Raw genomic sequence first — 24,680 nt, 5'->3', positions numbered from 1 at the left:
AGAGTGAGGCATCCCCCAGAAATATCAGAACCCTCTTTACAGATCAAAATCGTCACTGGAAGCTGCCAATGAAGAGAAATCCCTTCTGGCTCTGTGTATGGGTCACAGCTACCCCGGCTGAGCTCAGGCTGGCTGAGAAGTGCCCTGGCACACTGCAAACACAGCTGGCCTGTCCTGGCAGCCCCTGCTCAGCTGCCAGCTCCTGCCAGGGACAGCACGGGGAGCTGCAGACCTCCACCCTCCAGGGAAAACCACAAATGTGCTGTCTGCAGTTAGTTTGGACAGTGGATGTATTCACCAGTTAAGTCCAGACAATCACCTGTTAGCTAAAGCTAATGAGAAAACTTCTGCACTAAACTGTCCCGAACTAAACTAGACAGCCATTGAACCCTCCTGCAACAAGATACTTCAGTGAGTTAATGAAAATAATGGGAAAAGATAGGAAGAACAGATGCCAAAGCAAGTAAATATTGCTACACTAAGCTTAGGGAGAGCTGGTGCCTTCATTCCAGGCAAGGAAGAAGAGAAGGAGGAGAAGGCATCGCCCAGCAGTGGAGACTGCTGAGTGCCATTCCCTTTCCCAAACAAAGCCATGCCATGCTCTGCCAGCTGCTGCTCCTGCTCCCCAGCCCTGGCAGCAGCACAGGAGTGCAGAGCTGGCCATGGCTGAGCTCTGCTGAGCCCGGCCTGCCCCACACACGCTGCAGAGTGCCAGTGAGAACTGCCCTGGCAGCTGCACATTCTGCAAGCAGCAGCCTCTGGAGCTGCCCTGCTCCTGCTGGGCAGTGCCCTGTGCCCTCCTCCAGCTGCTCTGGCTGCCAGGCAGGGCTGGGCACAGTCCTGAGCAGCTCCAGCACCAAAGCCCAGCCCTGCAGGGTCCTGCTCTGGCAGCAGCTCGTGGGAGCACAGCTCACTCTCTGCTGGCTCTGCTGCCATGCGTGGCAGCTGGGAAACTGCCTCTGTGGCTGTGTTCAACAGCCCCAGCTTTAATCAGCTGTCACTTCAAATACTCACTGCTGCCTAAGATGTCTTCTTCTGATGGGGCACTGCCACAAAGCTGAACCAACACTTCAGACGAGCCCCAAAATGCACCACAAGAAGAACACAGCCTCCAGATTTCACACCTTACACAATGCAGTGCCACGAGCTGACACCAGCATCCCCTGCCAGCTGTGCTGTGCCTCCTTTCCCTTTCAGGGAGCTCAGCTTCACTGAACCTTCACCCAGCCCCCTGACTTTGATCAGCTTGGCTCACACACAGAATTCTCCAGAGGTTTCTGACACTCCTCTTCCAGGGGAGCATTTGGGTATCAGCACACCCAGCAGCCAATAATTTACTTTGTGTCTCACTGCACATTCTTGTTGTTCTGCAATGTTGTGTTTGCTTGGCAGGATTTGCCTCCTGTCAAGACTAAGGAGCATCTATTAAGCCTCATATTAACATTTCTCAGAGATCTTTAAAAATCTGGAAGTTAGCTGGCCCAACATCTCCTCAGCATCTTAAAAATCCCAAAGTAATCCATCCCACAGCACTGTCAAATTGGGGGATGCTGCAAGAGGAAATTGCACATACTCACAGAAAATGACATAGAGCTTGATCCAATGGAAATATTCATTCCAGCCAGCTGGGACAGCCTTATTCACCCATTCTCATTTCCTGCAAAAGGCAGGACTGCATGTGACTGTACAAAGTAGGAATGTAGGAAATGTAGGGAAACAGAAGCTGGAGGCAAAGAGCAAGGGCTGTAGAAATGATCTCTGGGACTTAAAAAGGCAACATTAAATTGAGTCATTCTGGGTTCTTTATGCTGTCTGCACCTTCTGACCAAACTGAGATCAATGAACAACAGTTTGTCCGTGTTTTGTTTTTGTTTCCTGATGGGCAGGCAGCAAAAAAAGGCCAATTTTCCCTAGCTAAGGTGAATCAATAAACACTGCAGGTCCCAGTCCTGGGACACAGTGCTTTGCAGGCGTTGATATCAACAATTTATGCACAATTAGTGCAATCAGAGCCCCTGAAGCTGCAGGAAGCAGTGCTGTGCTGCTCTGGAGCACTGCAGCCTGCAGTGGGAGCACAGCAGGATCTGTGTGTGTCCCTGCACACCAGGGCACTGGGACTCTGCTCTTGCAGAGAACTCAGAACTCCTGACTTCAGGGTGCTGCTCAGGGGGCAGAGCTGCTGCAAGCTGTCCCACTTAGCACTATTAATAGAACAGCTCCGTTTTGCATAAAATGAATTTCCTAAGCTCCCAGTATTTATTTCATGCGACTCATAGCTGAATTATCTGAGACAATACCTGTCAGCTGAAAAGTCTGACACGTGGGTGATCTGTTTGTTCATTTGTTTGTTTGTGATAAGCAAATCAGGAAATGGATTTTTCCTTCTGGAAAGCTCCTCCGTGCCTGTTGCCTCCACTTCATTCAAGACTGAAGGATGAACCAGAGTGAGAATTCTGCACTTGTGTGCCCTTGAACTAGATAGAGCTTTATGGTGTGAACTCACAGACTGTGCAGGGATGAAAACTCTATTTATTCAGGTCCATATTTTAAAATGGTATTGCAGGGACTTCATTACAATGAAATACCTTAAAAAACCCTTACCTCAGGGAACAGCAGACATAAATGTGTATATAAAACAACAGTGCTTTGGGAGCTAAGTTTTTGATCACCTCTGTTTTAATGGAAAGCCAGTTAACAAGCACACATAAAACTGCCAAAAAGTGGTTTTGGCTGAGTCACAGCTCTGCAGTGGGTCCAGCCCCTGCTCCTGCAGCAGGAGCAGCAACACCCTGAGTGCAGAATGCAAGGAAACAGGCAAACCAAGCACTTCTTAAGGAACAGCCCAGCACTGAGCAAAGAGCACGGGAGGAATTGCAGAGCCTGATGGGCTGTGAGAGTCTCAGGCACACACTGGTGCTGGCACTGCCAGGTCACTGTGCACACAAACTGCAAACCTGCCTTAAGCTGCAGCTCCCAGGATGCTGGTTCACAGGGGGAGGACTCAGTCTGCATCAGCTCCCATCAGCAGACGAGTCAGCTCATGGCAGCGAAGGGCAGGACAGGTAAAGACAGATTATCACATCCTTCATGACACCACTGGTACAGCTGAGGAGAGCACAAACTCCTGGGCACGTGAAACAGCAGCCAGAAACTTCCAGAAAGGCCTGAGCCTGCTCCAGGTTTGCTTTGCTTGTGGGCAGGTACCAGTGGAGCACAGTGAGGAGTGAGACCTGCCAGAGGCACTGAAAATCAGTGTTATTGTAAAGAGGAAACCTGCATGGACGGGCAAGCTGCATGGCTTCCCATGAAGTAAACCTGGAGCAGAACTCTCAGAATGGACTCCTGACACTGAGTTTGTGCTTCAGCATTTAATGCCTGTGTTTCATGCAAGTCACACCTGTAGATGAGCTCCAGAGGGAGAGCATCCTGCTGGTGAAGGACTGCAGCTCCAGGTCCACATACAGATGGTCTTGCATAAATATCAAATCAGTGATCCCCCATCTTCCCCCCATGAAGGAGCTTCTTTTAATATCAGCATTGAACAATGCACTCATGCACGGGTTTTGCAGCTTGGTTTATCCCAAAGCAAAATTTGGTAGTGTTAAAAATCCACATTATCCACTCAGAGCACGAAGAGAGATCTCTGGCTGAGCTTCCCAGAAGGTGGCTTGTGTAGAACACAACCACACAGAGCTCTCCTGGGGGATTCCTGTGTGCACACACCACAGAGGGAAATCTGGGGTGTGTTCACAGGGTCAAGAGGCAGAATCCTACATTTGCTCACGACAGGATGCAAATCTCAGAAAAATTTGTGGAAAGGAAGGAGGAAAGCCTGTGCACCTTAAGTGGCTAGTTCTGAGGCTACCTGTGATTAATTGAGGAGGTGCTCAAAGGCAGCTTAGCAGATCATTATTTAAGGTCCTACAAAAGCACTTTCCTAATTGATCCTGCAACAAGTAACATGGAATTAAAACCAGCCAGAACAGGGCACAGTCCAGCCAGCAGGTTCTTCCTGTCCACAGACAATGGGATACATTTTCTGTGCCATAAGAAATTATTTTGTTTTCTTATTTAACTCTGCTACTTGATGAATTTCACAAGCCCCACTTTCTGTAGCTGTGTTTCAAGGGAGTCCAAAGGTCTGAAGGGGGGAGCGTGTGCCTGAAACAGCATTTTTTCATTTTTTCTCATCTCTATCCAAAAGCCTAATAAATGACATTACCTCTTTACAAATCTTGCCTCAGTAATTATTGCTGTTCAGTGATGGAAATACAACAATGTGAATTTAATGTCACACTTCGAGTGAGACACACAGACCCCCACACAGCCTGCATGCAGGGTACCCTGGGTGGATGGTCTCAGCAAGGGCCATACTCAGGAATTTGGAAAGCAGAGGATGTGTCTGACTAGAACCTAGTCTGGTGCACAGTACTTAGCTAACATTCTGTTATGGGAGAGTTAGAAAGCAACAAACCAGTTAAAACTACATTGTTCTAGCTTTTCTGTCTCATTTTTCCTCTCCAGCTACCTTGAAGGGTGACACATCCTCCAAAATTACTCAGATTGATTAACTTCTGAGCTTGGGGGAAAAAATAGACTTCCCTCAAATTTACGTGTCATTTTTTTTCTGGCAAAAAATGATTCCAGTTACTGTCAGTCCGGCTGTTTTGATGTCTCTTGCCCCTATTATTTCCTGCAGCACATCCCTGTGTTGCTGCTCCTTGCCTGTGCACACTGTTTAGGCACATGGAATATGGATTCTGCTAAAACCCTCTCTTCTCACTACCTGAGGAGTGGCCATGGATTTTGCAGCAGCTTTACCCGACCACCTGCTCCACTGAGCCAAGCCCTACAAGGCTATTTTAACATTTCAGGTTCAGTTCTTGCTGACAATGTCAATTCTCTAATCTCTTTCAGAACACCACAGCAACAGTTGCACTAATCTTTTGAAGACCACTTGGTTTTCATCTTACTACTCTTTCTGTAATGTAACCAGGCACAGGGCAATAAAAGATACATGATCTTTCTTGCTTCATAAGTTTGGAATGGCTCACATGAGATGAGCTTTACTCCGTGGGTCAGAGCAGCCTTTATCTTTATGTTCCACCCAAACCAGGGAAAAGTTTGCTGAAAGACTTTCAGGGTGTCCCTCAGAGCAGCCCCCACAGCCTGGGACACTGCAGGGTCTTTGGGCAGCTCCTTTTCCTGGTCACTTTGCAAATGTGCAGTCACAGCTTTGACTTTGCATGTCAGCAGCCCTACCCTGGAACGCTCCACGCTCGAATCAACAGCAAAATCAACAACATCTCCTCTCCTCCAGAGGATTACAAGCCCCACTTGCTGCTCAGCACTGAGATCTCATTTCTGGCCACAGCCACGTGCTGCTGCTCCGTGGGCAGTGCACATAAAGACTCTGGTCTGGCCTCCCAGCACTGCCAGGTCACCCTCTCTGCTTCCAGGGGACTCCTGTTCCTGAGCAGAACTGCCAGGTCATCAGCTCAGCTGGAGATTAATGCCTGCATGAAGGAAGCTCCCTGGCTGGATGTGCAGCGTTAGCCAACAGAGAAGGGAAAATTCCCTTTATCTACCAACATCCTGCTAGTAAAGCCAGTCGTGCTCTGCTGTTCCACCCAGCTGCATTCTGCTAACACAGTGTATTTTGGCTCTGGCTAAGTGTTATCACAAGCTACAGCAATGAGATAAACACAAGAAAGCTTTGTGAAGAGAAAGGTTTAATGATTTCATTGTTTGAACCCTCTGTTTGAACCCACAGTGCCTACTGGCAACCTGCTGGGAATAAAGGATCTCGCCTTACATGATTTATACAACACTAAACTCATCCTTTTAGACCTCCAGTTCTTACAGGAACCCTCGCAGGCAGATGAATTTTAATGCAGGATAGACACAAGTCTGCAAGAACCCTGTATGCAAGTGCAAAGGCATCACACCCTGGCAGGAGATATTAGAATCTCCATTCCCTTAGACATGGAATACAGAGAAGAAGCTGATGAATTCTTTCATGAAAAGAGCAAGAAGACACAAAGTCTGCCAGCAGACACGTGTCTGTTGTTTGGCAGTGGAAGGCATCTATCTCAAAATGAAATCTGACCACAAAAATTCCTCTTCATGCACGTTCTCCAGTCCTCAGAGGACAGATGCTCCAATAAATATTCTCTGTTCAAGCTGACAGGTAATGAGGACAATTATTTCCCCCTCAGATCTGGAATGCAGTGCAGGCTTTCTGCTGACTTAACAGACTGTGGATCAGGAAATTGCTGGCCATGACCTCATTTGATATGAGCAGCAGTTTCACTCTTCAAAGGGGAAGAATATATTGAAGACTGGGACTTCCAGGAAATAATACTCATCTAATTATCTGCTGAACATTGTTCAAAGAAAAGACTGCCAGAATTCTGCCACCAAGATGATGCACTGGAGGGTCAAAATTCACAAGAACCAAAGAGCTATGTCTAACTCTTCCTCCAAATCCTGATCAACAGAAAATAAAATGCCTGCCTAACAACAGCACAGCTGAAATGCTGGAGAATCCATGAAATTCCTTGTTTTCCAAAAACCCTGAGCAGAGAGAGCAGATTTTTAACCCAAACCATTTACCCACAGGAAAGTCTGCACTTCATGATCCTTAAATATATTACTGAGGCTATTATTGTTTTCTATTTTTGACTTCAACCCAAAAGTTCTCACACTGTTAGGTCATCAAGCAGGAGAATCAGTATCAGCCTCAGCCTACCAAGACCAAGAAACCTGGCCTTCAGCAGAAGGTCCTTGAGGCCCTCTGGAGCAGCAAGTTCAAGGCAAACAGAAGCAGGAAGGAAAATCTACTGGGCTTTGTGGGAAAAGGCAAGAAATTCAGGGTTTAAACCTGAGGGAGTTGAAGAGGCAGCATTCCTTCCCTCCCAGCATCCCTCCCTCTGAGCATCCTTTCCTTCTCAGCATCCCTTCCTCTGAGCATCCCTTCCCTCTGAGCTTCCCTTCCCTCTCAGCATCCCTTCCTTCTGAGCATCCCTTCCTTCTGAGCATCCCTTCCTCTGAGCATCCCTTCCTTCTGAGCAATCCTTCCTTCTGAGCATCCCTTCCTCTGAGCATCCTTTCCTTCTGAGCATCCCTTCCTTCTGAGCATCCCTTCCTTCTGAGCATCCCTTCCTCTGAGCATCCCTTCCTCTGAGCATATCCCTTCCTTCTGAGCATCCCTTCCTTCTGAGCATCCCTTCCTTCTGAGCATCCCTTCCTTCTGAGCATCCCTTCCTTCTGAGCATCCCTTCCTCTGAGCATCCCTTCCTCTGAGCATCCCTTCCTCTGAGCATCCCTTCCTTCTGAGCATCCCTTCCTCTGAGCATCCCTTCCTCTGAGCATCCCTTCCTCTGAGCATCCCCTCCTCTGAGCATCCCTTCCTCTGAGCATCCCTTCCTCTGAGCATCCCTTCCTTCTGAGCATCCCTTCCTCTGAGCATCCCTTCCTCTGAGCATCCCTTCCTCTGAGCATCCCTTCCTCTGAGCATCCCTTCCTCTGAGCATCCCTTCCTCTGAGCATCCCTTCCTCTGAGCATCCCTTCCTCTGAGCATCCCTTCCTCTGAGCATCCCTTCCTCTGAGCATCCCTTCCTCTGAGCATCCCTTCCTCTGAGCATCCCTTCCTCTGAGCATCCCTTCCTCTGAGCATCCCTTCCTCTGAGCATCCCTTCCTCTGAGCATCCCTTCCTCTGAGCATCCCTTCCTCTGAGCATCCCTTCCTCTGAGCATCCCTTCCTCTGAGCATCCCTTCCTCTGAGCATCCCTTCCTCTGAGCATCCCTTCCTCTGAGCATCCCTTCCTCTGAGCATCCCTTCCTCTGAGCATCCCTTCCTCTGAGCATCCCTTCCTCTGAGCATCCCTTCCTCTGAGCATCCCTTCCTCTGAGCATCCCTTCCTCTGAGCATCCCTTCCTCTGAGCATCCCTTCCTCTGAGCATCCCTTCCTCTGAGCATCCCTTCCTCTGAGCATCCCTTCCTTCTGAGCAATCCTTCCTTCTGAGCATCCCTTCCTCTGAGCATCCCTTCCTTCTGAGCATCCCTTCCTTCTGAGCATCCCTTCCTTCTGAGCATCCCTTCCTCTGAGCATCCCTTCCTCTGAGCATCCCTTCCTCTGAGCATCCCTTCCTCCTGAGCATCCCTTCCCTGTGAGCATCCCTTCCTCTGAGCATCCCTTCCCTGTGAGCATCCCTTCCTCTGAGCATCACTTCCTCTGAGCATCCCTTCCTCTGAGCATCCCTTTCCTGTGAGCATCCCTTCCTCTGAGCATCCCTTCCCTGTAAGCATCCCTTCCCTCCGAGCATCCCTTCCCTCTCAGCATCCTTTCTCTCCCAGCATCCCTCTCCTGTGGGGTCAATGCACAGAGTGAGGATGGTTCCTCTCCTTGGGGACAGTGTAGGAGCTGCAGCTGGGTACTGTGCACAGTGAGGATGGTTCCAGGGGCAGTGCCAGGATTCAGGGATGGCTCCACAGGCAGTGCCAGGATTCAGGGATGGTTCCAGAAGCAGTGCCAGGGCAGGGAGCACTCCCTGCTGAGGCTGGCCCTGCTTGGCTCAGCCCGCATAGGGTGGGCACAGGGTGGGCACAAGGAGGGAGGGAGGGGCTCTTACCATGGCCAGGGGCACGATTCCCACCAGGTCCTTCTGGCAGATGAAGATCTCGGCCAGGGCGGGCTCGGAGGTGCCACGGTGGGGGTACTCCACCTGCCAGCTGATGGGCTGCGTGCCCGACAGGCTGCTGAAGCTGGCGATCTCAAACTCCAGCTGCACGACCTCGTGGAACAGGCTGGTGCTCCTGGGGACAGCAGACAGGCAAAGGGAGAGCCATTACTGGGGCTGAAGGGGGCTGCTGGAGTGAGCCAGGTTAACCTCTGCAAGTTCAGCTGTTTACCTGTGGATATCACACTGCTAGAAGATTTTTACCAATCTACAACTGCCTCAGAGCACACAAACTGGAGTTATTCAAAATTATCAAAGCTTCTCCTGTGGGCACTGCACAGGGATGGAGTCCAGGTTATTTTAACACACTTACTCCATTCCAAGTTCTGTTTGATTTTTCAAAGATGTTTCTGATCTGAACTCTGATCAGCCAAAGTTAAGGCCAGTGCAGCTCATGAAGGCTGAGGAGCCCAGAATCACTGCAGCCAAAAAGAAAACCAAGGTTTCTTGAAGATGTCCACCACCAAAATCACAGAAATCCTCAGCAATGAAGCTCAGTGTGGGGAAGCCATTAAAACAATTAACAGGATTAAATGAAAAAAATGACAATTTTAGTCTAATCTTAGAGGTGCTCTCTGGAAATTAAAATCTCAGGCAGCTGAGACCAAGCAAAGAAAAAATCTGTGGCAGGTAAAATATACCACAAACTCAGTAAGAAAATTTGAAAAACAAGTAAGAAAAGACATGCTGGAAATGTTTCCTCACATTAAATTTCTTTAACTACACCAGAAATAATAAGAATATATTAAGGAAATTTGCTAGACTAGCTTCTGGCTTAATTTAAAAAAAAAAAAAAGTTTAAATCCCCTTCATTAGAAAATATCCACTAGCTTTCCTGGAACTTTCCAAATGCCTTCCCACAGTGTTAATATTCCACTGAATATTCCTGCAATCCAACCCTATGCTGAAATGATTTGAAAATGAAGGGAATGACAGGTAACTTCCTAGCTCAGTAACCCAATCCCAGCCTCATCACACCTTTGCCTGCATTCATCACGTTACAGCTTCAATTTTTCCTCTCTTTTCTACATACAATACATGAAGGCCCATTTCTGAGAAAATCCATCAAGAAGTGATCATGTACAAAGCACTTACATTCTCAAGTGCCAGACTTTCTTTCTCTCTCTGAACAGAAATCACCCTTTTTTTGCTACTTAAGACATATTCTGTGCTTTACTTTGCATGATTACTTTGAAAGCAAATGGTTCCCCTGATAATTATTATTTTGATTATGGGTTTTCATTTGGATGGCTCCCTCTGAAAAGTCTTAATACTACCTAATGCTTGAAATTTGTTTTCTTGCTGCGTCAAAAGAGAGACACTGGAGCACTTTTGTGACAGTGGCACATTCCCTGCCTGCATTTAGGGAGTGATTCTGGCCAGGAATGTGATGGATGGATGGATGGATGGGTTTAGCAATTCATAACTCAAGCCCAGCCTATTGCCATTTGAAGAGCTCCTACTAAATAAATCTTGCAGCCTGTAAACAGGAGGCAGCTGCAGTATCTGGGGTTTACACACTCCTGGGACACCTCCAGGGGAGCACACACTGCCTGGAACCTGGTCAGGTATTTGCAAACCTGAGCCTGTGCAGAGACCCCAGAATCACCTGAGCTGCAGCCTGCATTTGGCTGCTGAGGGCACCATTATGCCCTCGATTAATGACACCTGAAATGACATTATTTGCACCATTTCTACTTCTGATTCTTAGTAACTGGCAGAGAAAACGTTTTTCCATGTGATTGACTATCCCAGTGCCTTCACTTCCACCAAATGGAGAACAAATCTTTGCACACATCAAAGCTGCCCCAAGAGTCAATGAACTCCAGGAAAGGTCTCCAGACCAAGAAGTTTGCATGCATTTCTCCAAAGATCCTCTGGAAATGTGCACCTTTCCAAGAGAAGCCCCACAACTCTGCAGGCAGCTCCAGAGAGCTGGAGGTGGCACCTGCAGGTGGGGAGGAGCTCATTTCCAGCCAGTCCCTACTCCCAAACCTCTTCTCCCCTTCCCTGAGTGTCCCAGCCCTGCTCCCAGGATCAGGAGGGGCTGGTGACACACTCAGGGCCACGGGGAAGGCTGCCACAGGCAAGGACCAGATCTGGTTTTGCCAAATCTTTCCCAACCACTGCCCAGAGTCCTGGTTTCACTGGAGGCACAGCCCTTGGTTCCAGAATGGCCTTCAGCATCTAACACCATCCTGTGCCTGAGGTGTGCTGTGGTGAGCTATTCTGGGACAGGAATCATGGTTATCACCTTCTACAACACCTGCCAAGCTGGCATTTCCAGCTCTCCCCAGCACTGGGTATCACCCCCTGAGCTCTCCTGGCCAGGTGTCCCTGACCCACGACAAACACAGGCTGCTTTAGTGGTGAAGGGCATAAAAAATGGTACCAAAATTCTCTGATTAATGCTAAAGTATTTTTTTCTGTAAAATACGAGACACAAAAATGTCCAAAAAACGTGCATGGTGCAACAGAAAGCTTTTCTTGGTGCCCTTGCAGGCTGACCTGCATCAATATGCCAGGGCCTGCATCTGTGAGTGATGCAGCCACCTCCCTGCACAGCACAGCAGCCCTGATGCAATGTCACACCATGGCCAGGTTCCTCCTCCTCTCTTCACCCAGCAGAAACAGGCACGATCAACAGCTGGGAAAGCATCCACTTGAAAAAAAATATGCCTTCAGAGATGTGTAATGGCTGAGGAAAAAACGCTTCTCGTGAAGCACATTTAATGTTCAGAGCTTGTTCACTGACTGAAACAGCAGTTCCTTAATATCCAACATTTAGAAGAGCTCAGCAGCCGGAACAGCAAGTAATTATAAAACTTTTCTAAAGTACACAGCACGTAGTGATTACAAATGAAGCTTCCTCAAGGAAGAGCTTCCAAGGAATTGCTCCAGGGTGGATACACGAGTCTAATTTGATTGGATTGAGAGTTCCCCTGGGCCGGTTCGCTCCTCGGATTTATTTTAATTTATAAAAATGCTAATCATTCAGGGCCAGACTGGAGCAGGGGCCAGCACAGGGGGCTGAGGGCTGTGCTGAGCAGCCCCTGGGAGGGTGGCTGTGGGCACTGAGACATCAGCCAGCAGCTGAAGGCACAGCTCCTCCCTGCTGGAGCAGTGGGCAGCATGAGGAGATGCTGATGGTTTCAGCAGGGCAGGGACGGGGGGAATTCACTCCTGGCAGAGGCTGGCAGCAAAGTGCTGCCCCAGGAGAACGGGCAGCAGAGCCCCTGAATGCCTCTGAGCAGGGCAGTTTTGGGAAAGGAAGGTGGAATGGAAATGTTCTGTTAATGGAAGGATAATAAAAGATGCACAAAAGGCAAACCAGGAGTGACACTGGGAGAAAATGCCATGAAACTCACCAGCTGCTGCCAGCTGTGTGGGCAGCACACACCCCTGGGACACCAGCCAGTGCCAACTGCACCAGCACTTCTGGTTTTAGAAGATTTCTGAGTATGATGTTAAGCATTCCTTTGCAAGTACTTATTGATCACTCAAACCTTCAGTGCTCTGAGAAATATTTACCCTTGGAAAAAGATTTTTGTTCCATTCACATGCAGGACTGACTCTATGCAAAGCAGAGGGTTTAAAACCTGGAGCTGTGGGTGCACAGCCCAGCTGGCTCAGGGGCAGACTCACACTGGGCTAATACCACAGCCACTGAAACAAAACAGATCCTGTTTCCTTAGGGGTCTGGAAAAGGGAGAGCAGTGTGAAAGCTGGCCAGGGCTGAGCTGAGCCAGCGTTGGAGACCACTGAGAGCAGCACAGTGACCACTGAGAGCAGGGCTAGTGACCACTGAGAGCAGGGTTAGTGACCACTGAGGCCAGGGTTAGTGACCACTGAGGCCAGGGTTAGTGACCACTGAGGCCAGGGTTAGTGACCACTGAGGCCAGGGTTAGTGACCACTGAGGCCAGCACAGTGACCACCCAGGCCAGGGTTGCTGACCAGGCTGCAAAGGTTTCCCAGGGCAGCGAGGGGAGGCAGAGGATCACCGAGGAAAGCACACAGAGAGCTCAGCTGCTGCCAGGGCCACGAGCAGACAGAAATCTCCGCTGGATGCCCATGTGCAGGTGTGGCCCAGCAGTCTCTGAGGAGAGATTTCACAGTGCTGGGTTATTGCTCCAAGTAATGGAGCAGTTTCCACTCTTAAATGAGTGAATCTTAGGACTGCTACGGGCTAAATCAATAACTTCGATTTATTACAGTGACTCTCAAAAGAGAAATTTTAAAAAGCCTAGATTAAAAACATTTTTTAGCCATCCTTTATTCCAACAGATTTTTACTGAAAGTGCCCAGGGATCCGAGAACACTTCGACCTGCTGGAAATTCAGCAGCTCCTCTCTTCTCTAACGCTCTCCGGTTTTGACAGTGACATCTTAATGCAAGATCAGCACTTACCAAGTGACATAAAAAATGGAGAGGAGCACAAAGCCCATCATCCCCCAGTTACACTGCACATCTGACTCCTCGCTGAAAGGAAAGTATTGAAGCATGCTCTTGCCATGTGCAGAGACAAAACCACCAGGAGCTGCTGGTCAAACTGGAGCCCAGAGCCATGTGTGCTGCAGCTGAGGCACACCGGGGCTCTGCCCACCTTGGAAAGGGTTCAGGGCTTGTGTTCCTGCCGTTCTCCACCTCCTGTTCTCCTGCACCTTTTCCTAACCAGGCTGATAATGGGAGATCTGTGAGGAACACACCTGGGGACCAGGGTGAGTCACAGCACTTTGAGGAAAATGAACGGCGCGGAATTAGAACTCTGTCTGGGAGTGAAGGTGACTTTAGAGATCATGGAATGGTCTGGGGGAAAGGATCTTAAAAATCACTGAGTTCCTTCCCCCTTCCACCACCTGGCTGCTCCCCCACTGCCCACCTGAACCATTGGTACACACAGAGTACAAATACTTAAAAGTAACTTTCTTTCAGCAAGTCCTTAATAAAAGCTGTTACAAAGCTAACCCCCTCAACAAACTGCACAAAGGATGCAGTAATTCCAGAGTAACGCTAACTACTGGAGACAAAATGCAGTTTAAGTCTCTTATTTTGCAGTATTAACCTAGCTTTTACCTTTTAACCATAAAAACCAGCAGAGAAGAAAGAAAAGGATTATCTATTTTGACATTAACAGATGGAGAGGACATAATTTCATGGAAATCTAAGACATTAAAAGTATTATGAAGTTCTCCAAAGGAAAATATCCAAGGTATTACTGAGCAAACTATTGATCATAACACAATATACGTGTGTATCCTCAGGAGGATGATATAATGCTGCACTTGATTTCTTTGTACAGTCCAGATCAGAGTTAGATTACTTAATAAGGTTTCTTGGCTTTCTTGTCATAAACTGTGATATAAAACATCGCTTTTTGATTAAGGTATTTGGACCAGGACAGGAAATCTCATTTCACTTCCCAGCTCTTCCACAGCATCCTTGAACGACCTCAGGCAAGACATGAAGATAGAGATCCTTACAGCCAGAACAAAACCAGTGGGCACTAGGCATGGTGGAGCTGCAGGAAGCTCTGGTGCCTGCCTGCTGCCCCTGAGCTGTGCCACGCTGGCAGAGCCCCAGCATCCCGGCTGCCTCCACCACTGCAGGGCTGGGCAAAGCCTTGAAGACCACTCCTGGCTCAGCTGCTGAGAGCTGCCATGTGGGAGGGTAATCCTCAGCTAATTAAATCTGCACTGCCTGCATGGGTAGGATGGTGGGATATTTCTGTGCCTTTATTTCCCAGGGGAACAAGGTGAAGGTAATTTTTTTTCTAGTCTCACAAAAAAACAACCCAGTGCCTGAATTCCCGGTCCAAGCCTTGCCTCCAGATGCTAATCTCAGCGATGTTACACTGAGAACAAAGAGCAGAAGCCATGTTGCTAACTAGAGCACAGAAAACCAGAAATGCTCCCCTCTTGGACAGGCAGAAAGCTGAACAAGACAGGCCCTGAAGGAGGGACACCTGACGGGGGATCACAATAAATCCCCGATTTCTTCACCCCATGCAGAGCAGTTTTTCAGAGTCACTGATCACCAATAAACGCTGCAGTGAGGACAGCAGGCTCATCAGTCTTCTCTGATGCTGCATCACACGAGGCACGAGGCAGATGAGATTGATTTCCCCTGTTCCCAAAGGAATCAGGCGTGCAAGGCTCTGCCTCAGACTGGCAAAGGCACTGTGCAAGCCCAGGGCCTGAGCTGCCACCATCTCCCACCTTCACCTCGCTCCCCACTCGAGGTACAGGCTGCTAATGTCTTCATTACAACTGCAGATAACAAACTACATCGGCAGATTGGTCAGGGAATGGGCTTTCACAGTGATTCATCATCTCCTCCTGCCTCTGAGAAGGACATTTTCTACTCAGTATTCATTGGGGGCTGGAACCTCTCCAGCAGCACTCTCCTCTTTTGGAGACAGCAATTGTGCAAGCACTGAAAGCTTCCAAGGGACAGCACTGGAACGGAGACCCCGAGCAGGTATTTTCAGAGAGACTCACTCCAAACCCAGAGCTTTCAAAGGGAGAAGGGAAGGCAGAATCTTCTCATCATCAGCCTTAGATTTCATGGCTCTTGCAGCTTGATAGATGCAGCAAGATGAGATCAAATACCCCAAAGGAGGTTTTATCATTCCCATTTAATTGCTGACTTTAACAGTTTGGGAGCAGCCAGTGAAACATCTTCAGAGGCAGGAGAACACCTTTGACAAAGCAGTCTAGATATGACATTTTTGGCCACAAATATCTTGCACATGTGTTTTATTCCACTTAGAGGCAACGGAACCCCCGCAGAACTCCAATTACTAAATCCATTTGTGAGCTGGACAGGCTCAGCCCCCACCTTCAACCCAGTGAAGATGTGGCAGCTGCTGTTGCCATGGCCAGCTGATTTCTGTCCCAGCTGGGTCCTGGCCCTGTGGCAGAGCTCTGCCCCCAGGTGACACAGTGACCAAAGGAGGGACACAGCCCCACTGCTGCCTGCTGGGCTCCTGGGCAAGTCAGAGTACCAGGCACTCGCTCTGAAACAAATGAAGCTGCATTACGAATCAGGTGGCAACAAAAATCACATTTAGCTGTAAGTGTGTATGCAGATCAGATGTGGGATATGCACATCTCATTTAAAGGTCAGGTGTCTGCAGATTCCAGCTCCTCTAGTTCTGACTGGGTTGGGTTTTTTACAGCTCTGCCATTGTATCTGGTTTTTGGCTCTGTCTAAAACTCCAAAAATATTTCTACATAAAAATCCTCATTCCTTCTCAACAGAGAACCTGCCTGCTGGAAAAACACCTACCAAGTCAACCATCCAGCAGGCATGCAAAGCTGATATAACACCTGCATTTCGCAGAGGCAACGGATTTAAAGAAAGCACACATTTAATGGCTGAGTGAGGAGAATAACAGCACTTAAGTGATGAACACTGTGGTGAAACTAAGAAAGTAGCACTAAGGTGAAGTGAAGCAGTTTTTCACACTTGCTGGCCATGGACAAAGTGCATGGAGCAAGGAAAAGTCAAGCTGTGGGTGCCAGCCCCAGGCTCCCTGCACTCCCTGTGGATACAAGCACAGCTTTCCAAGCTCCCTTTGCCAAGGGCTGTTCCAGAGCAGAAGCAATGATCACAACTGCTTGATGGCAGCTGTCTGAAGGGAGCTCCAGCTCAGCTGCAGAGCTTCTCTGGGTGTTCGTGAAGCTGCCTGAACAGAGAGAAAAAGACCTTGAAATGAGCTGTGTCCTCTGAGAAATAAACCCAACAGCAGCAATTTCATCACAGAGCAAACCCAGTTTGTGTGCAGTCCCTTGGACTGGGGGCTGCAGGGAATTCAGTAATACTGTGTTCAACCCAAAGCTGGAGAATACCAGTCTGGGGAAGGTGCAGAAGAAGTTTTCTTTCTAGAAAGTCAATCTATTTTTGCAAGCTTCACTAAGGAGCACTCTGCAGCATGAGTGTATTCCTCTCCCCCAGTCTCAGGCTGTATCTCCTGCCTCAGACCATATTATTCCCCTTATTTGTATTTGTATAGAAAGTTTGTGTTACTCTTTTAATCCTTCTCTTTTGTTATAAATTCTCTTTAATGTTGTGTGCTGCTCACATGGCCTGTCCTATGCTAAAGTCAAACACAAGTAGAGTGAAGCAGAAACCCAAACCAGTCTGGGGAAAACACTGAGCAGCAGCAGTGGGATAAATCCTGAGCTCCTGGAACTCCATGGAAATGGGAATGGCACCAGTGAAAACTGAGAGGAGCCAGGTCAGCAGAACTAGATGGGTTTTAAGCTCCCTTCCAACCCAGGCCATCCCATGATTCTCCAATTCCCTGTCTGCTTTATCTGTCTTTTCTCCTTTTTAGGAATGTTTAAAACAAAAGAGAATGAGCTGGTGCTAGTGAATGTCCTGGGGAAATCAGACAAAAATGTGACCAACTTCAGGCTGCAGTTATAAAGCAGCTCTCATTCAAATTTACAAAAACCACGGACCCTGGGGCTTTCAGTAGCTGCAGTTCTGTTAGTCTGATGGACAAACCTTTATTTTACAGTTCATAAAGCAAAGCTTAACAACTCTGCCTTCCTAATGCCATCCAAAGCTCTTGCTCATTGTAAATTTAAAAAGAAGCTTATTGAAAGAGGAACCAGCATAAATACTGCAGGTAGATCCATTACATTTCATGATACAGTTATTTGGTGGTAGCTCACTCCTCCTGTTCAAGGATAATAAAGGGGAAAATGTCCCCATGACATTCAGTGGCAGAAATGTCATTGCTGAAGTGCCTATGATGTGCAATTAACATTTTTAGGGATTCATTTAAACGGATATTGTCACGGCTGATAGATCTGAGATTACACCAACTATCTGCGTTTGGATTTCTGCCTAATTCAGCATCTCACTAGCAAGTTCACCCTCTCACTTCTGGATATTTATATTTTTCTTTCTCCTTATGTCTACTGCAATGAGGGTGCTATAAAAAATGGATCATTTTATAGATTTATCATTTCATGATTTACCATTCAAGGCCAGGCTGGATGGGAGTTGCAGGAACTGCTCTAATGGAAGGTGTCCCTGCCCAAGGTAAAGGGCTGGAACTGGATGATCTTCAAGGTCACTTCCAACCCAAACCATTCTAGGATTCCGTGACTTCTCCCCTACTCCATCACTAATATTGTACCACAATCAGAGTTTCTGTCCAAAAAACTGTTTTCCTTTTTTTTTAATGTTCTGCTTTCCACAAACAGGTTTTAATTTTCACAATGAAAATTAAGAGAAGGGAAAAGTAAGAAGAGAAGAAGAGAAAAGTTTGTTGTTTTGAAGAGAAAAGTAAGTTGTGGGGCAAAAGCTGTTTGGAGTTAGGGTGGATGAGCAAAGAAGTCACTGTGTATTGTGAATGAAGGCACTGTCACGAGCAGGATGGGGATCCAGGTCTGCACTCTGTCCATGAGGAGAGGTCCTGGATCTTTGTTCCACTTGTTCCAACCCTGCTGTTTGACAGAATGGAGAGGCAGGAAAATACAGAATTCTGCTATGGCAGAAAATCTGTAAGCAAAATGCTCACTGAAGTTTGCAGGGGACTGCAGCTCCTCCTGGAGACTGCGCTGCTGTGGGAGTGTCTGTGCTCGCAGCTGGAGGCTCCGGCTCAGAGCTGGGGGTGCCGTGGCTCTCAGGCAGGCTGCAGACACTCCTGTCTGCTGCCAGCCACACAGAGAGCAGCAACATGTCCTCAATAGCTCACCCAGACAGATGAAGGAGACATGATCCTAATGGGAAATGGCCTGGGAGGAGAGCAAGTGCCTCCTCGGCTGACGCAGCACCTGCAGAGAGCAGCTCTGCAGTGATGCCTCTGACATCTGTGCTTCTGTCCACATCTGCCTTTCCCCTACAGCACCTCAGTTAGAAAATTGCCATGTCTGATTTGTTGGGAAACCTCAGTTTCAAATGTGCTAAATCAGGCAAAGCAAGAAAACACAACGGGCTTGGATGGGGCTCTTGAGAGATGTGCTTTGCAGAGGTGACTTTCCATTGCTAGGAAAACAATTCCACCTTCTCCTGACCCCCAGGAAGGGGGCAGGAGTGCTAGGGGGAACCACAGGCTCCATGATATCAGAATACTCTTTAAACAACAACGAGATTTCTATTGCAGAAAGTCATAAACAAGAGCCTAGCACAGAATGCCTCCATGCAGCACAGAATTACACATTTGCCTCACCGCCCAGAGCAAAGATTTCAAACTCTGCTGTGATTTTTTTCCAAGCAATCATTGCTGCCTTTTTATGCCCTTCTTTCTATGCCTTTTTGCACTAGATGAGTCAAACCAGGTTTCTATGTAATTATACAAATGACATTTAGGGGACACTGTCCAAAAAAAAAAAAAAAAGGAAAGAAGATTCTAAAGAACACAAGCTTTCCCTTTGTTATTGAAATCTTCAACAATATTAGTCACCACTGCTGCTCTTTGCTGACTTTGAACACTCTGATCACAGGCAGGACTGCACTGATGGAAGTTCAGCTTCCCAAGGCTCTGGGGAGATACAAAGCCAAAATCAGAAGCTCCTCTGGACCTTTCAGATGCATTTCCACCTTTGCCTGCATGGTAAGAAATTTTCTTACATTGTTAATTGTTCCTGCAGGAGAGCAGCAGCAGCAGCGACTGCACAGCTGTGGGAATGACACGTGAGAGCCAATTCTTAAAGACAAGCATTCAGGATCTGTCAGCCCAGGCTGTGCTCTGCTCCCATCTCAGCTGCCAGTGGCAAACACAGCTGTGGGCAGAGAAAACCCAAGAATGCTCTCAGGGGTTCTTGTTTGACACAGCAGCTTTGCAATGTGGAGAAAAGGTTAAACAGGGGGAAGGATGATGCCAGCCAAGCAGAGGGGGTGGTCTTGAAATTAAACAATATAAAGGGGTTTGCCCCTTGCAGCCTCCTCCCAGCTCAGATCCTCCATCTGGTTTGGTTTTCCTAGGGTAGCAGCCTGTCAGAGCCATTAGAAAAGGAGTGAATGAGGGACAGGCTGTTACCCCCTCAACCTGCAGCAAACGATCCATCCTTCCTTTAAACACAGAAACCAGAGTTGCAGCAAACAATCCGTCCAGGAAAACCTGGGTCAACACCTCTCCCAGCCCCTGGGCTGCTCAGTGAGTGCTGCCCTGTGTCACTGTCTCTCCCAGTACTTGGGCTGTTCAGTGAGTGCTGCTGCCCTGTGTCAATGTCCCTCCCAACTCCTGTGCTGCTCAGTGAGTGCTGCCCTGGGTTAGCATCTCTCCCAGTACTTGGGCTGCTCAGTGAGTGGTGCTGCCCTGGGTTAGCATCTCTCCCAACTCCTGGGCTGCTCAGTGAGTGCTGCTATGTGTTAACATCTCTCCCAGCTCCTGGGCTGCTCAGTGAGTGCTGCTATGTGTTAACATCTCTCCCAGCTCCTGGGCTGCTCAGTGAGTGCTGCTGCCCTGGGTTAGCATCTCTCCCAGCTCCTGGGCTGCTCAGTGAGTGCTGCTATGTGTTAACATCTCTCCCAGCTCCTGGGCTGCTCAGTGAGTGCTGCCCTGGGTTAGCATCTCTCCCAGTACTTGGGCTGCTCAGTGAGTGGTGCTGCCCTGGGTTAGCATCCCTCCCAACTCCTGGGCTGCTCAGTGAGTGCTGCCCTGGGTTAGCATCTCTCCCAGCCCCTGGGCTGCTCAGTGAGTGCTGCTGCCCGTTCCCCTGTGCCTGGGAAAGCAGCATGGTGACAGCCCTGAGCCAGGCTCCTGTGACACTTGGGTCTGACCTTACTTTGGCTCCAGTCACTCCGGTTCTGCTTTTGAAGTTGATGGCAGTGGGGCCAGTGCTCCAGTGTCACCTCTCCTGCACCCTCAGGCGCCCTCTCCAGCAGCACTGTCAGCTTGGAGAAGGCAGGACAATTTGAAAGTATTTCCTAAAGCCCAAGGCAAACCAAGAGATGACCTTTTCCACCAGCAGAGAGCTGCTCACAGGCTGCTACTGAATATTCCACCAGCTGCACTGCTCTGCTCCCACAGATGGGCTGGCTGCTCTGCAGCAGGGCTGGGTTTCCTTTTGCTGTCCCTCTCCTCACCTGACTCAATGAACTGGCTCCCAGTGTGGCTCCCCTCTGCTGCACCCCTTTGTCACTGCCCTCACCTGGGAGCAGCCCAGCATCACTTGTCACCAGGCTGCAAAGGCCAGCACAGGACACAGGAACTCTCTCTTTGTTTTGTCTGAACAGAAACTTCCCCTTGCAGACGCTCCAAGTTCTGGCTAAGGCAGAGATGAAAGCCCTGCAGGGCAGTGTGAAGAGCTGAGCTTCCAGGAGTGCTCAGCTCTGCTGCTCTGGGAGGGTGAGCTGGCCTAAGCCAGCGTGGTGCACACAGAGCTGCCAAACAAGGGCACAAATCTCTGCAAATGTCCTGCTGTGGCTGCTGCAGAATGCACAGTTTGTACCAGAGAGAGACAGGATTCTCCCACTCTAGATGGGAAAATCTCCACAGTCTATTACACATCCCAAACATGCTCATATCTACGTGACATTCAATCAAAAAGCTTTTTGAAAATGGACAAATATTTCCTTAATAATTTAGCAGCATTGCCAACCCTTCCAAAAATTACTTTTCACTAGGAAGCTGGCTGGCTTTTTTGCAGATAGGATATCTGTGCTATCCAGTTATTTCTATAAAGAGACTTGGCCTTTAGGACTAATTTAAAGGGTTTCCCAAAGCAGATGGAGCTTTTTGAATATAGAAAAAGGGATTTACAGGATTACTGAGCTCCAAGTATTCAAACATAAAGACAAAATTATGCCTAAGGCAAGTAAGAAATGCTCTAGGCTATCCGAGATTGTCTCTTCATCCTCGGTGTTTGACACCTAGTGCAAATTGACATTATTTCCTGACATCAGTAGATTTTAATTCAATTCCTCTTGTGGATGATGTGGTTCACAGATCACCAACAAGACACTAAATGTCTTGAGTGAAGAGGACAGAGAAAGGGACGAGAAAAACCAGAGAATGTCTAAACTGGCTGTATTAAATTACCGTAGAGTACTCCCATGTTCTACCTGTGCCAGCAGACACAAAAAGGAGCTTCTGGAATCACTGATGTCATTTACTGGCAAGCACAAAACCTCCTGTGAGAAGCCAAAGGCTGAGGACACAGCCCTTGTGAACGAAATGCTCTGTGTACAGGGGGAAGTGACACAGACACAAGCAAGCAGGCTGGACAGGCTGAATTTGCCCAGCTGAGATTGCATCTGCCCCCCTTCCCACTCCAGTTCTCAAACCCTCCACCAGATCCAGGTTACCCTGTGCTAGCCAAGCTCCTGTGACACTAGCCACACAGCCTGGGCCTTTCCCTGCAGGGGAACACTGCCAGAGGGGAGGGGACCCACACCACATCTCCTGGTCACTGATAAACTGCCCCCTGCTCTCTCCCTCCTTCCAAGCTCTGGAAAGTGGGAAGAGGCAGGCAGCTCCATTAGCTCTTGGCTTCTGGAAGGTCCCTGTGGTGTCCAGAGCCTGAGTCAAAGCCCTTTGTGGGGTCACGGAGGGGCTGCATGATCTCACTCCAGGCATTTGTCTTCCCTGACCTCCTATTAAGCCTGTCAGGAGAATTGGCTCAATGCAAGAAAAACAGGAGCTCCTTAAAAATGTATTGGCACATCTGAGCTGAACTTCCTCGGGTGAAGAAGTTGTAAAACACGGCTCTGCTGTGAACTTTGAAGTGTCAATTTGTTAAAGAAGCAGTGATTTCCCTCCCTGAACAATGCTCTTCGTGGTGGGAAGCCTTGGAAGGCAAATGATGTGTGTTAGAAACATTTTCAGAGGTATTGATATGAAGGACTGGGTGATGCACAATGTTTCAAAAACAAATGCAGGCTGCCCAAATAGCTGCTCCCCAGCAAGCTGAAGTTACAATTTAGATCCTGCACTATATTTATCAATATTTTCATTTCCAGCAGCATTTCCTGACATTTATGCCAAAAGAAACTTCTGCAAAAGGTCAGCACAGGACTCAAGTGTTATTAAGTGTGTGATCTGACAAAAGAGCAGATGACTTTCACTCACACTTGCCTGATCATTCTGCGAGCTCACAACCAACAGGTCCTGACCTCGTCCCCAGACCCAAAGACCATGCTGGGTGAAATCACCCCCTGCAGGGAGCCAGCACTGTAAATACCTCTAACAGACCCCAAAGCAGCCCTGAGCCATGGCTGACACTGGCCAGCTGTTGTGCCTTCCTTCTTTGGAACACTGGCACAACAGAGTGGTGCTGTACACTGAAGAGATGGTTTCACCTGACAGGAGACTGTGAGCACGCTCACACTGAACAAAAGTGTGAAAGCATGTCTGTCAGTTCACTGATAAACTGAAAACTGAGCTGTTCCAGGTCCCACCAAACACCCCAGTGCTGTGCCTGGATGGCAAGGGCAGCCCCTTCCTTCCACACCCCCCAAAAATGGGAGCACGGAAATCTGGGGCTGAACTGAAGCTCCACCTTCTCCATCCCTCTCTGGTGGCTTTCCTGCAACACTGCACTTGCACTTCCTTTTCCACGAGTACATTTCATTTTATTTTTCCCACACTGCTTCTCAGACTTTTGGGAAATTCCATAATACCACAGCAAAAGCTCCCAATAGCAGCCAGAATTGCTTTTATTGCTGTTTAACACAGTGCTGAATTTAAATGCCTAATGTATATGCCTCTCTCACACATGAGTACAGACTGCTGCACAGCAAAACTTTATTTTATCAAATTAAAATGCACTGTAACACGAATTTATTGTATCTTTGCTCATAAGTGGTTTTATGCATTTGAATTTTTTTTAGTCTTTTAGGGTTTTGGCAGTAGATGGAAAGCAATCAAAGTCCCATTTGAAGCAGCCGTGTAAGCAATTCTCATTTACAGAAGACAATGAAAAATTAATCTGAAATGAGTGTAACTAAGTTTTCATAGAAACAACAAAACCACTCAGACATTACCATTTTCAACAGCTGTTTACTGTCTTCATCTACAAAATCACCTGTCAAATTTTACTACTGCCACCAGGGGGGAAAAAAGCCAACCCCAAGTGCCTCTGTGAGTTAATAAAATGCTCCACATGAAACACAGATATTGAGGCTCCCTTTCCCTCAACTGTAACACTTAGAGGCACGATGGAGGTGATGCTGAACACCCCCTCTCGTGCAGGTTTGAATTCTACGTGTTAAACTGCAGGGGAAAAGGGTCAGCCACGGCTGGTGGGTAAGGCTGGGTGTTTGAAAGGATGGGTGTTTGCAAGGATGGGTGTTTGAAAGGATGGGTGTTTGTAAGGATGGGTGTTTGTAAGGATGGGTGTTTGTAAGGATGGGTGTTTGTAAGGATGGGTGTTTGTAAGGATGGGTGTTTGTAAGGATGGGTGTTTGTAAGGATGGGTGTTTGTAAGGATGGGTGTTTGTAAGGATGGGTGTTTGTAAGGATGGGTGTCTGTAAGGATGGGTGTTTGTAAGGATGGGTGTTTGGGTGTCTGTAAGGATGGGTGTCTGTAAGGATTGGTGTTTTCCTCTCAGTCCTGCTCCATGGAACATCTGCCCCCTGTGCCCATGGGCAAAGCAGCATCTGTCACCCCTGGAGAGCTACAGAACACAACTTCTGCCAGGAAATGCAGACACGTGAAGGACAAGGGGGATGCCAGCAGAATGGGGCTGTTCTGGGGGAACGGGGGTTCCTGCCCCAGCACCAGCTTGTCTCAGCAGTGAGCTGTGAGGAGTTTGTTCAGCTGGCAGGGCACAGGGAGCTGGTTCATTCCATGCAATGTGTGTGATGGGAAGGGTGCCACACCAGCATCAGAAGGAAACCAAGGGGCTCAGGGGCCGTGCTGCTGGCAGTCTGAGCCCCTGGCATGGAATCACCAGGGGACAGCCCAGCCTTCTGCTGATGGCTGGGGCTGACCCAGCAAGCAGCCCAGCAAAGGCAGCAGGCAGGAGAGACAAAC

The 24,680-nt window shown here is 48.3% G+C and overlaps 1 protein-coding gene across 1 annotated transcript in view; it reads right to left on the bottom strand.

The window, feature by feature from the left end:
- The window catches only part of LOC121364933 (transmembrane protein 132C-like), a 41,404-nt gene extending 32,621 nt beyond the window's left edge, over positions 1-8,783 (bottom strand). The window contains exon 1 of the mRNA XM_041488700.1: positions 8,637-8,783. Coding sequence (XP_041344634.1) covers positions 8,637-8,639 — 3 coding nt within the window. The 5' untranslated portion in view covers positions 8,640-8,783. The remainder of the gene's footprint in view (positions 1-8,636) is intronic.
- Positions 8,784-24,680: the final 15,897 nt, after the last annotated feature.

Source organism: Pyrgilauda ruficollis, unplaced genomic scaffold, assembly GCF_017590135.1.
Source record: "Pyrgilauda ruficollis isolate IOZ18807 unplaced genomic scaffold, ASM1759013v1 scaffold9, whole genome shotgun sequence".
In the NCBI taxonomy this organism is placed as follows: Eukaryota; Metazoa; Chordata; class Aves; order Passeriformes; family Passeridae; genus Pyrgilauda; species Pyrgilauda ruficollis.
Note: the sequence above shows the minus strand (reverse complement) of the source record. Positions and strands in the feature narration are given on the sequence as shown.